At 40.4% G+C, this 13,753-nt stretch overlaps 1 protein-coding gene across 23 annotated transcripts in view; it reads right to left on the bottom strand.

Annotated features, from left to right (window-relative positions):
- LRRFIP2 (LRR binding FLII interacting protein 2) overlaps window positions 1-13,753 on the bottom strand; it is a 107,090-nt gene that overhangs the window by 47,733 nt on the left and 45,604 nt on the right. For 11 of the 23 annotated variants that reach the window (XM_060638212.3, XM_060638210.3, XM_060638220.3 and 8 more), the window contains 8 exons: window positions 13,691-13,735; window positions 9,371-9,412; window positions 7,868-7,933; window positions 6,230-6,304; window positions 4,621-4,668; window positions 4,495-4,539; window positions 3,629-3,676; window positions 3,107-3,163 (listed from right to left, as the gene is read on the bottom strand). The exons of 6 other annotated variants lie outside the window; for them this stretch is intronic. In XM_060638212.3, coding sequence (XP_060494195.2) covers window positions 3,107-3,163; window positions 3,629-3,676; window positions 4,495-4,539; window positions 4,621-4,668; window positions 6,230-6,304; window positions 7,868-7,933; window positions 9,371-9,412; window positions 13,691-13,735 — 426 coding nt within the window. The remainder of the gene's footprint in view (window positions 1-3,106; window positions 3,164-3,628; window positions 3,677-4,494; window positions 4,540-4,620; window positions 4,669-6,229; window positions 6,305-7,867; window positions 7,934-9,370; window positions 9,413-13,690; window positions 13,736-13,753) is intronic. 6 more of the 23 variants (XM_060638215.3, XM_060638223.3, XM_060638228.3 and 3 more) reach the window with 4 other exon arrangements.

Genomic DNA, 13,753 nt, shown 5'->3' with positions numbered 1-13,753 from the left:
GTTAGGTGAGGTTTCGAGAAGCGTGCAGATACCATACGTGAGCATCTAATGGCACCATGTATCATGCACCATCAGACAGAAAAGGGACTTCAAGGTGTAATAAACTATCCCTAAAAACCAACAGATGCTTCCGAAGAGCACACAGAATAAAAGGCTACTTTATCTTTCATTTAAGTTACAGAAGAAAAGAGGACAGGAGTGAGGGGCTGGGGTATCAACAGACCAACCAGAAGCAGCTAGGGTTTCATGCTTTTTAAACCCCCAGGCCCCTTGGGATCCCGTCCGGGGTCAGTAAGCGTACTTGACGTTTCAGTTTGGGAGAGAAAATATACGAATATCTTCTGGGGAAATAATGGAAGTCAAAGAGTTGCCTACCAGCAAGGACACTGAAATGATGATTCTTAGTTTCCTTTACTCATTCCTATGCAATGAGTGGAGCTATTTCTAACATCACCCTATAGTTTCCTTCCTATTTCACCAGCCCTAGAAGACTCCCCTTCCACAGGCGAAGGCTACCTCCATTCTGACATCACTGAGGAACCGTTCTGGCATCACTAAGATAATAACTCTGAACCCAACGTCCAAATGAAATAGCATGTAGCTAGCACACAAGGACAAGATTCTATGCTTGACTGAAAATACATTACCGTAATTTTGTTGGCAAGGGGTCATTACAGTGGTACATTAAAAATGCTACCAGGCCCAAGAATTGCCAAGTGGAATTTTATTATGGAGTAAGGTAAAAGTAAACTCCCCACTTCTATCAAAAAACCTTTATCTCCTTAAACATTCCTGTGCACATTTTCGTTAAGTAAAGGAGCAGAATTCTTGAGAAGTGCCACTTGGAAATGGCAGGAGAACAGAGTCAAACACACATATAAAAGAAAACCTACGTAGTCCACTTACTCCATTCCACAAAAACAATCTGTATCGAACGTTAAGAAACTGCTTTAATAATTTCTCCAGCACGCCTGGGTGGCTCAGTCACTTAAGCATCCGACTTTGGCTCAGGTCATGATCTCATGGTTCGTGAGTTCAAGCCCCACACTGGGCTCTCTGCTGTCAGCACAGAGCCTGCTTAGGATCCTCTGACGCCCTTTCTCTCTGCCCCTCCCCTACTCGTGTGCTTGCGTGTTCTCTCTCTCTCTCTCAAAAATAAACATTTTTTTTAAAAAAGTAACTTCTCCGATTTTGACATTGTCAAGAATAACAAGGTAGTTCTTAAAGTCATCCTTTGCCACTGGAAAAATAAATTAGTACGGTCTTCTTGGTGGGCAATACGGCAACGTACATCATAATTTTAATGTATATACTCTTTGACCCCTATCGTGTTAGGATTAGCAATTTACCTGGTATGAGATCTACTCATATGTACATAAAAATATACTTGTGTAAGAAAGTCCACTATGCAAGTGTTTAGTAACAAAACTTTGGCAACCCTAAATGTCCATGGGTAGGGGAGTGGGAAATACAAACTTCCAGTTATGTGATGACTAAATCACAAGGATAAAAGCTACAGCATAGAGAATACAGACAATGGAACTGTAACAGTGTTGAACAGTGACAGATGCATTGTGGCAAACACAGAATGGATAGCCTCGTCCAATTACTGTGTTGCAAACCGGAAAGTAATGTAACACTGGACGCCAACTATACTTCAATTTAAAAACAAAAAAGAAAAGCAGTACCCGGACCAAAACATAAAATATATCCAAGAAATCCTCAAAAAGAAATGTACAATTCATGCACTAATGAAACAATAGATTGCCATTAAAAAGAAAGTGCTGACAAAAAAAAAAAACAAAACTATCTCCAAAAAGCATTCAGTAGAAAAAGGAACATAGTTTACTTTTTAAAAATCTTTTAAATGTCAAGGGTGCCTGGGTGGCTCAGCGGGGTGGGCACGCAACTCTTGATGTCAGCTCAGGTCATGATCTCACAGTTTGTGAGTCTGAGCCCTGCACTGGACTGACAGCGCAGAGCCTGCTTAGGATTCTCTCTCTCTCTCCTTCTCTCTGCCCCTCCCCTGCTTGTGCTCACACACGATGCACTCTCGTTCTCTGTCTTAAAAAATTAATATTTCCAAAAAATATTTTAAATGTCAAAAAAAGAATGGAATAAATCTTTACGTATGGATACAAAAAAGAGACTTTAAGTAAAGAAAACAAGCTGAGGCACAATCTGTATACATATACATACTGGTCAAATAAAGGACACTCATGTACGCATTAACGTATCTCTGAAAGGATATACGAGGACAGAGCCTGCATTTGGGGGAAGAGAAATGGGGGAAAGCATCAAGGGATTTTTAATTTGGACTTTCCTTAAGCTAATACCACTTTTATAACTTTAAAAATGTTTAAAAAATGTTTTGGGGTGCCTGGGTGGCTCAGTCAGTTAAGCGTCCGACTTCATGGTCTCACAGTTTGTGAGTTCGAGCCCCGTGTCGGGCTCTGTGCTGACAGCTTGGAGCCTGGAGCCTGCTTTGGATTCTGTGTCTGCCTCTCTCTGTTCCTCCCTGACTTGCACTCTGACTCTGTCTCTCTGTCTCTCTGTCTCTCTCTCTCAAAAATAAATAAAGATTTAAAAAAAATTTTTTTAATAAAATAAAAAATGTTTTAATATTCCAGAAAGATTAGGTGATTAGAACTGTCCCAGTTTTGTCTTTTATGTAACAATTTTTAGAAGCTGGCTTGTTTTACTCCTTCTCCTTTCACAACACTGATCCCTGAAGTGCTGGCAGGCAAGTGAAATGGCTCAACGCAGGAAGCAGAAACGGAGGGAGGGGAGAAATTCAGGATGATCAACCCATCTTTTGAATTATCACCACTAACAAGACAAGAAGTTCACATAAATGACAGTACAACATTTTTTAAACTTTAATGGCATTGGTTCCAGACTCATTTAAGAAGTTATGTACAAAGCCACATTCATACAGAAACCACCAATTAGGACAAATTAGTACACCTGAGTTTGTGCTCTGACAGCCCATGATAATCCATGCACAAGAGTGAAACACACATCCTCAGTCTTCTGAACTGTGAGTACAGGTTAATTAAACAACCCCAAGTGTCTATACAGCATGCAAAGAGACCAGACAGCTCACCACAGGACTGCTTCGGGCCGAACTCGTTCTTGAGGAGTAGGAACTGTATTCGGATGGCTATAAAGTTTCCAAGAAGAAAGGTTTTACAGTAATGGCCAGCTCCCTTTCCTGCTGGGAATACATTAAGGACCCTGGACCCTAAGTGGCTGCTGGCTCCCAGAGGGAAGGTGCTGGCTACTCCCTGTCTGGAACCCTGCCTCCCCCACAACCCTTCAGACCCGGCATCGCTCGGCAGGAGGCTGAGAAGGGGAAGGGGATGCCCGGAGGAGCACTGCTCTCATCCTCTTTCTGCGGGACTAGTGAGCAGGAAAAGAGGTTCCTCTGCCTACGTTCCCTTCAGACTTTGAGCCATGATTTCCGGCAGGCACTTGCTCACGGCTTGGGGGAGAGTCACGATTGGCTAGCTCACGGGTCGCAGCTTACAGAGCCACTGCAGGTCAGATGAAGTGACTTTCCCTTTGTAAGGGAACTGTGCCCACCTGCACATCACCCTCGTCACCACCTCCCTCCGGCTGGACTTACAGTTCGAGACCCGTAAGGGTTATATAATCCGCCGTCATACAACGACACCTACAGAACAGAGAAAATGCCATTTACCTATTTATTCAGCATCCAAGTTGTTTGGAAAATGTCACAACGTCTTTGCAGTACTCAGTTCCAAAAGAGCGTCAAAGAGTGGTATCTCAGGCGAGAACACCCACTGATACGCGTGAAGCCCCGCATCGATCCCATTAAAACCTCAAGCTCACGCTTCGTTTAAATAGCGCCCTTAGTTACAGTATTTCCTCCCATCATTGTGTTACGAAGCTAGGAGAAGGAACACTTACGAATTTATTCTCCGAGCAGAAAAGGAAAGCGAGGGACAGAAAGCATTTCGCCCACTGGCACAATGAAACGAAACTACGGAGCCCTAAGGTGCCGGTCTACGAGAACAGGCCCCAGCAAACAAGCAGCAGCTCGAAAGCAACCGGCTCACAAGTCGCACGTTACACAGAGCGATGGCTTCCGCTTTCTAGTCAGCTTGCTTTATTAGAGCCTGGTATTAATGTGGCCAAGGCCACAGCTGTCCCAAAGAAAGACATGGCCGCTGTGCATGGGCAGCCATCTCACAAAAGGACACAAGTGAAGTGGGGCCCATGCAGGTCGGCCTTCTCCACAGGAACCAATCCTAAGCAAGGGCCTACCGACAGCCAGCCGTGTCTGGAAACCAGGGGCCTTTCTACCACCGTAAAGTTTTGCACGTTAAGCACAGGCAGCACATCCTGCAGGACACACAGCATCAAAGCCATGTGTCCCTGACTGTTGTGGAGGAAAGCCGTCAAGCCAGAGTCAGCGCCATGACAGGGGCTCCCCCGGGGGTACACGCACTGGAAGAGAGCAATACGAACCAGACTGGTACTTCTCAGCAGACCAGAATCTGCGGTGGAGGAGGCCTATGAAAAAAGTGCACGATCTCACCCAAAGAAAAGCAACTGGTAGCGATGAAGGCAACACACTTCTCAGAAAGTACTAACCCTGTTACTCCTTGATGTCGCCAGAGGGTCACTATACAGGGAAGAAGACTGTTGAGAAACAAAAGCAAAACGGAACAAGGTAACTGAGCAAAACAAAAGAACTGGTCTCTCCAACACGAAAGCAGAAGTCACGTTTATTCTATACTGCACAATTTATTAGCAATTCCTGAGTGCTTAAGGCAGTTAAGTAACACACAAGTGGAAAAAAATTAGTCATTAGAAATCTTTTTGAGGGCGCCCGGGTGGCTCACTCAGTTGGTTGAGCCTCTGACTTCGGCTGGCTCAGGTCATGATCTCACGGTTCACGAGTTCGAGCCCCGCATCGGGCTCTGCACTTTGGGCTCGGAGCCTGGAGCCTGCTTCGGATTCTGCGTCTCCCTCTCTCTCTGCCCTGCCCCTGCTTGTGCTCTCTTGCTCTCCCACTCTCTCTCTCCTCTCAAAAACGAATCAATGTTAAAAAAAAATCTTTGAGTACCCATCTTAAGGGATAAGTAACAAAAACACCTGGAATAGTTTTCCATAAATGGGTTTAAGTCCTACTGGGCTTTCAACAGTAACGTCAGGAGGGTAGTGTGGCAGCCCAAGAAAACACTCCAGGAAAGGGGGTCACGGCACAGGGTCTGTGGAGGATGGTGGCCACACGCAGGTCGCCAGTAGTTCCTGGGACATTCTGTGATCTCACAGCAGACTCCTGATGGGCTCAGCCCGACTGCTGAGGAACCAGGTAAATGAGCTCCAAGCCATCACTATAAACACTGTTTTCCAAATGGATGAGAAACCCAGTCTTTCAAAACAAGCCGTGGACCAAGTGCCTTCGTTTAATCAGATAAACTGTAGTGGTCACAACAAAGCCAAAGCACCGACAAGGCACAGCACTCTCAAATGGAATTGAATCTTTCTTTTTTCTGACATCATTTGAAAATATAATTTTCAGTTCCTTTTCCCAAGCCCATCAGACAGGGCAAATAAGAGTAAGTTGTGTGAGCAGGCTTTGACAAATGAATTGTTTTAAATGTACTAGGCACCATGTATTGAATGTCTTTTAAATTTATTGATGTGCCAAATGCCAAAAAAAAAAAAAAATAAGAGTTCTAACATTAAACAAATAATTATATTCTTCTCATCCCATTTACAGTTTAAAGCTTTACATGTAAGCTTTTATTAGAAAGACATCCACCATGATGTGTACTGATGCCTACAAGTTATTCTGAAATACATCCCTCCCCCCCCGGTAAAAAGATGGATCAATGGATGGACAGACAGGCAGACAATAATACGATAAAGGAAACAGAGCAAAATATTGATTGTAGACTCTAGGTAGTAGGCACATGGATGGTCACTATACAATTCTTTGAACTTTTTTATATGTTAAGTTTTTTCACTTTAAAAAATGGGAAGAAAATGGTACTCACTTACAACAACGGTGATTCAATAGTTCCCAGTGTGTGAAGATACACTCACACAGACTATATGAATACAGTTACCACAAACCAGGGGACACACAGCCGTTCACAGATTAGTTCTAACTAGTCAAAAGGCAAAATCGAGGGTTAGAAATGTGTTAAAGTTGGATAATAAAACACACGAAGCCAAAAAGCTTGAGACGAACCCGAGTGTAGTAGGCAGAGGTGGGTTTGCTATGTCTCAGACTGCTATAGTTTCTCTGGTCAAAGTAGAGGCCACTCTGCAGAAAGTAAAATTAAACACTTTTCTTAGGTTAAACGTTGCCAATGCACAAAGGCAGACTCCGATACTGCCAAACCCCTCTCCTCCAAAACAGTGACTTTAAAGCACTGAATTGCATTAAGTAAAAGTTACAATAATAATTATCTCAAGTCTCCAAAAAAAGACTAATACTAAAGGTTAACTGTTTTCAAACCAAGTCACTACTAACTTTTTTACTTTAAAAACATGAGCATAAACCCTCAGTCAAAATGAAACAGAAATGATAAGTGATTTATTCTCATGTCACATTTAGTGACATCCTTGAAAAATCCAGGACAACTGAGTAACTGCCATTTATAATTACCATTATAATTACCATTTAGTAATTACCAATTATAATTCCATTTGGCAATGTCACAGAAAATATTAAAGTCTTTTTTCTTTCCAAACTTCTCCTAATCCCATTATTTGTCAAAATGAACTGATCAAATTACGTTACCAAAGATGGAGTGCACGTGTTTACTGAAGAGGTTTGGCCTAAAACCTCCATGGCAAGTTCATTTTCAATACACTGCACAAAATAACCCATTTTACAGACTGTGGTTGCTTCACAAAGAGAAAATCATCTACAAAATTCCCTTTCTAATTTATCCAGCCATCTTCTTTACTAGAAGTTGAAGAAATGTAAGCAATCCCTGACCGAATCCCCCTGCAGTCGGGGGGCACCCCTCCTCCCACCGCCCCCCTGCCACTCCAGGCCTTGCCTCCCTGTACCACGCCCTCAACAAGGCACCAGGACTCACCTCTCCCCAGAGCTCCCAATGCTTCAGCCCCCACCTCTCACAAATGTCCTCTCCATCACATTCTGTCCTCTGTCCTCTGCGCCAAAGCCCACCGACCCTCTCTCACCCCACCAAATATCAGAGCCCTGTCCACAGAACTAGTTAGCAGGGGAGCTTGGGGCTGATCTTCCTGCCAGTACTGTGGCAGCCTAACAGGAAGAGGTGTTCCTCGCACCCCAAACGGGCATTCTGGACACGCTTTTTCTAGCAGAGTGGCTGGAAGTGGCTGCAATGGAGCACTGTTGTTGGTTCTGTGGCTTCACGGCATTGTAGGTTAAAGAGTTCTCTGCAAGACAGCATGGGAACTCTGCTAACACAAACTTCATTGTTTCTACCAGAAAACTCATTCCACGTTCCCAAAATTTAACCTACAAACTCTCAGAATGAAACCTATTTGTGAGTTTGGCATTGCCCATACTACCACAACTAAATCAATTCAAATTTCTAAAATAAGGATAAAAATCTCACTAAGCGTATTCTTGAAGTATATGCCAAAAGACAGTTCATAAATGAAAACAGGTGGTTAAGGAACTTCTTGTATTAACTTGATAGTAAATCCTGTAAGTGAAAACAAAATTACTTTTAAATAAGATTCTGAATAATGTTTCAGTATGGTATCAGATTGCAATAACGCCTAAGGCACACCGAAGTTGCAATCATAATTCTCAAGTTCCCTAAAAGTAATCCGTGAATTTTACAGCAGCACAAGATAGTGGGACATGAGAGAGAACACAACTAACCAGTGGGTCTTTACGAGAACCAGAAGACCTCTTCTTCATTCCGTAAGAGTGACTGTAAGAATGATTCTGGAAACAAACATTGGAAGTTAACCTTAATGATCATATGGTGAAGTTTTAACAATCACTTCACAAAATCTGTTTTAAAATTAGACACAGAAAGATGCATGAGATACAGAGTAGTCCCCATGCAATCTACTTCCCAGCTGTTAGTAAATGATTCACTGCCCTCGACTAGCTAAGATCTCCAGCACCTCTACGCATCTGCACTCCCCGCTCCCCGTGCCATCGGCTCCATGTGTAACCAGCTAAAAAAGATGCAATTACGACTCAGAGCCAGGCAGGGGATCTGTGGGGATGTTCTCCCCACCCTTTATTTGAGTCCTTCTATCTTCTTCATAAAGACATGGGTGACAAGAGGGTCCACCTCCTTCTAGGTTGTCCTCAGCTAAGAGCCAAAGGGCAATCCTTTGGGATCAACCAAAACAAGAGAGAAAGAACAGGACATTGCTTTGCCCAAGAATGCACCCTTGACCCAAGTTAGTCGTCCCACAGCACGCGCTGCTCAGGAAGAAAACAGCCAACATGGAATGGATTGTCCCTTGTAGCAAGAGCATTACCAGACAACGGCCTTACACGCAGGTCCTAGGAAGACAGACCGTCTCAATACATAACTTCTCCCAGGTGTGCAGAGCAAGTGTATACGAGGGAATAAAGGACAGAAATACTACTATACAGGTCAATGGGGAGACAAGAAACCCAGTACAGCTATGCACGGCTCATGTGAAACGAGGAGGTGCGGGCAGAAGCGTCCTAGCTATCACTAGTCTGCTCCAGGCCAACCATCTGACACACACAGAGCTCGATCCTGAATCTGTCCACTCACTTTCCTTTTTTGAATATGCATAACCTTCCATGTATACGTTACCCTGAACATTTTAAGAGATGACTATACAATCTAGAAACTCAGGCAATCTACTGACATAACCCAAGGAAAACATGCTATAACTATACTTCCTTGGCTAAGATGACACACATAAAAAAACGAACCAAATCAAGCAAATAGAAGCGAACATAACTGATGTTTCAGGCATCATCTCCCACTGCTGGCTGTTTCCTGTTTAGTAACTTCACACCTGCTGGGTTGGGACACACACATAAACGCGAAACACAGCAGGGTCTATAGTTCAGTGAGCATCAAACACTGCCAGAAACATGTCTTCTGGGCAACGCACATGTGTCAGCTGGGTGGTTTATCACTCTAAAAAAAGAAGTTACTACCAATCTTAGTCCTAAATAGGGAAGTAAATCATTTTTATCTGATCCTGAAATTCTAAAAGAAAAATGATTCAAATATTAAATTATGCCACGATTGTATTGTTGGCCATATTCTTTCCCCAAAACATAATAACAAACCTGTGAAAGTTAGTCATAATCTATGATTAGCATCATTAGGCATTTATAAAGTAAAACTCTACATTTAACACAAAATCATGCACTACATACTAATGATGAAAGTCTTGATGATCTATCCTTGAGAGCATCATACTGGATTTCAGAGAAAGGTGACAGTTGGTTGCAGTTCCAAAATCAGAAATATAAAGAGGAAAAAGCAACATTTGCATAGATTAAAAATCCAAACTAACTGGAATTTAAATAAAAACTTAATTTAAAAAAGATCCAGCACTATTAAAAGCCCCAAATTATACGCAAACGTTGTTACATGCGGATTAAAAAATATTCCTCCCCTCACCCACACTTTCCTAGTGTAAGTTATTGCTAAACTGTATGTACATGTAAAACCACATGTTCTCTTTCAGACACAGAATTCATCATCGGTAATGGTGAGACGATTCGATCTCAGTACACTAGAGCATGAAACATCCCAAGGAAGCCTTTAAATGCAGGAATTAAGCATTCTGAAGTTAAAAGAGGTTTTACTTTTTATTATTGTGACCATTACCATCATTTCCCATTGTTTAAAACGTGACAAAAGCAAGGCATGAATAACGAAGCGAGAGCATGTAATATAATCAGGCTTACAAAAAAACAAATGCAGCGTCAAAGTGTAGGAAGAAGTTCCCTTGGAGCTGCCTGTGGACAAACAGGTGAAAAACTGCCCTTCTCGACTAAACTAAAAACTGAAAACACTGGACAAAACTGGAAACTTAGTCCGAGCAAAGTGCGGAATGCACAGTATACATACATACGTTAAAAATATAAATAAAGGAAAAATACGGAAAACTTATGGTAAGACCAGAAAAACCACACTTCATGTACAGTCTCTAAGAAAATAAGATAATAGGCGTAACAGTACATTTCAAATCCAAGAAACTCAATAAAATAGTAACTACTGAGATTTCTGGTTTCCTAATTTTGTTTTTTAAGCATTCTAGCTTATACCTTTTAAGCAATCTTACCCAGAAGAGGCAAGAAATAAAGAGTGTTATTACACATGCAAAAAAAAAAATCTGTTTATCCAAAAATTTTTTAAACGCCTAAAGGTGTGCATTTGGTAAATTATGTGCAATGATAAAATGTCTCTGTATGGTGAGTGACATTTCCCGGAAAGTAAAGTTCCTTCTCTATAGAAATTTCACTTGGGTCTTTTCTCAGTCAACAAAGTATCTTTTTTGTTTAAAAGAAAATACCATCACTAAAGTACGAATCACTCAAGCCACACCTTCTTGCATATAAACTATTCCACCCTCCCAACCAGATAAGTTCACTGAAGAAAACAGGCATGTCTTCTGTTCTCTGATCCTCTCTGTGGCACCAATGGCATTTTACAGAGGCATAGGATTTAAACAGGATTTAACAAGTTGAATTGAAATTGACCTATTTCGATTTTCCTTTCCCACAACGTAATGCAGAGTTCAGCTGTTTCTTTTTAAAAACTGTTGAATCTAACTGGTAAGATATCCGTAAGTAGGCACTCCAACTGCTACTAAAACAACTGGGCAGATGAAAAGAATCCCTCAGTACCTGCCAATTGGCATTTATGTTGTTTAGAAACAAATGACTCATCAAAGGAGGGAGAACTGAAGACACTGAAGGACTCTAGCTAAAACATTTCCAAAATGCTATTATGGTCTATTAAAAATTTTTTTTTTCTCTCACAGACAGTTACCTGAAAGTCTTCATTTGAAATAAAATTAAAAGAAATACAGCAAACAAGTTGTGGAAACAAAGTTCAGCGAGTGACAATCTCCATCAGAATATACACCTATTACTCAAGCCCACAAAACTCTCCAAGTCAGCAGTGAATGCACAATATTAACACTGCACAGTTTTCTGAACTGCACACCATGATGTCTTTCCTTTTGGGTGAACTGGCTCTGCTCCAGTGTGTCCCAGTCATGTCCTTCGATGGGCTCTTCCATGGAATTAAACAGTGTAGTAGTAAATGACAAAACAGAAATCGCAAGCATATTAAAAGCAAATCCATTAAAATTAGACTAAGGCTATTGATAATTAAATAGGAACTAATATTTGTAACAGTAAAAATCGGCACCAATAAGAACCTGCCATGTACCCCTACTGCTCTAGTTCAAGCTCACCTCAGCTTTCTAATTTTGGACGTCTACTTTACAGTCTTCTTGTATTTCAGTATAAAAAGCAGTGACCGAGCATTTGTAAGATGTTTTTTAAAGGGAGATTGTTTTTTAAAGAAACAGACTTTAAATTCTAAGCTCAGGGCTTTGATTTCATCCTCTTTCCCCCAAACCAACCATTCTCAGTTCTGAACTGTCTTTGCTCTTTTTATTTTTATATAGAATGTCTCTAGCAAGAACACCATTTCCAGCCCAAATACCTTCTGGCGGGCCATTTGTCACAAAAAGTACTGAAAGTTAATTGGACAAAAATCAAAGATCAAAGTCCTAAGAATGGGGCAGAAAACCTTAACTATATCTGCCCTCACATCCAGGTACCGCTAGTTTTCACACATCAAATACAAGTTTTAAAAGAAAAATTTTACACAATAACTGACGGGGGTGCCTGGGTAGCTCCGTCGGTTGAGCATCTGACTTCGGCTCAGGTCATGATCTCACAGTTTCGTGAGTTCTCGTGAGTTTGAGCCCCGCGTCAAGCTCTGTGCTGGTATCTCAGAGCCTGGAGTCTGCTTCCTTTGGATTCTGTGTTGTCCTCGCTCTCTGCCCCTCCCCCACTCGCACTCGGTCTCTCTCAAAAATAAACATTAAAAAAATTTCTTTAATAACTGACAAAGAAATACCAAAACTCCCAAATTATACCATAATAGGAAATTTTCATAGTTACCACAGTGAAATAAAATACTGTGAAGATCTACTTTTATCTTCAAGTTATTTAATTATATAATTTCCATAGTAAGAAAATCCTCATTATTACTTTATAGACACTCAGGGTAATCAATTCCTTATTAGTTTAATTGCACATTTAATTTCTCTTGTGCTTATTTGAAGATTTGTTTTAAAGGTTCCTAAATTAGGTCAAACTTAGATGGTTTTACTGTTCGAATAAACAAATATAACTAATATATAGTCAAGTTTGCCTGAGACCACATAGAAATTTAAATAACCAGCTTGATGATAATAACTGTGTGAAACTTCACACTATGAACATTATAATGGAAAGCAAAGAAAAAAGCCATAAATTTTTAAAAAGTGGGGAGAGATGATTTTCAAAGCCCCCGACACTCAACTTTTAAGCTTTTGTTGACTAACTCCCTGTATGATTCTTTCCTAAGTGTCTAAAGGGAAAAAAAGTATCTCCAGGGAGAAGCAGGATGAATTTATTATCTTTAAAAAATGGTTCTCCGGTAAAATCATTCTTAAGCTGCTGATTAGATTACTGTGAAAGCTTGTTAATATTCTCATAAATCTAAACTTTTGCAATTAACAAAACTATTTGATTCAAAAACAAGTCTACTAACTTACTGTAAAAAGACAGTAGATTACATCTACCAGTAAGAAACATAACCAGAGGAAAGGACCATTTAAGAACTGTAAACACATCAGTATCTAGTATACCAGATCATACTTGGGTTATTATAGTGTACTTTTATATATTACACAAGATAGGAAGCAAACTAGACTTAGGGAAAGTTAACCAATATAGACCTCAACATGAAAGATCATTTGACTGATGAAAAATCTACATATAACACACATACAATCTTACCAATACATAAATTAAAAGCATTGCTTTAAGGTTTAAAGCACAATTGTTTAAAAAGAGATCTGTGTCTTGACACAACATACAAGCCTTTAATGAACAAACTCCCATTTATCTTGATTTACAGCAATGTGTGCTAAGAAGCTGAAGCATACTACAAACTGTTAATCAAAATGTTGAAGTACGGTAATTACTATAAATATGATTAAGCAGGGAATTTTTCAAATCAGTAGCTCAATTTTTGTATGTAATAAAACTATAATTAGTCAACCAAGCCCCAAAGCAATTAACCCATTTAATAAACTGCTTTTTTAAAAAAAATATGAAAGTAGGAAAATTTGCAAGTTGAACCACACAGATGTCATCCCATAAAAGTCAACCTTACTATTTTGTGATAATTTTCCAGAATCAAAGGTCCTTTTATAGAAAAATAGTAAATATATATGTTAATAGATTAAAATATTCATGATTTTAGAATTGATTTAGATTGATTATAGCAACGATTTAGAGAAAGTATCACTTGCCAATGAAAGGACTTTGCCAATATTTTCTTTTTTCTTTTTTTAAAGGCAAAGGACTATATGAACACTGTCAGATTGTTCGGGCAACAATGCTGCAGAAGGCTCACACGCAGAAGCTGCTATCACAGCGCAAACAACTTAAAATACCAACCCTGTGGCTGCCAAGACTTCGAATGGACAGTGCATCCTCAACTCCCTGATAAGAAGAGAAACA

This window comes from Panthera onca, chromosome C2, assembly GCF_046562875.1.
Source record: "Panthera onca isolate mPanOnc1 chromosome C2, mPanOnc1 haplotype 2, whole genome shotgun sequence".
NCBI classification, from domain to species: domain Eukaryota; kingdom Metazoa; phylum Chordata; class Mammalia; order Carnivora; family Felidae; genus Panthera; species Panthera onca.
Note: the sequence above shows the minus strand (reverse complement) of the source record. Positions and strands in the feature narration are given on the sequence as shown.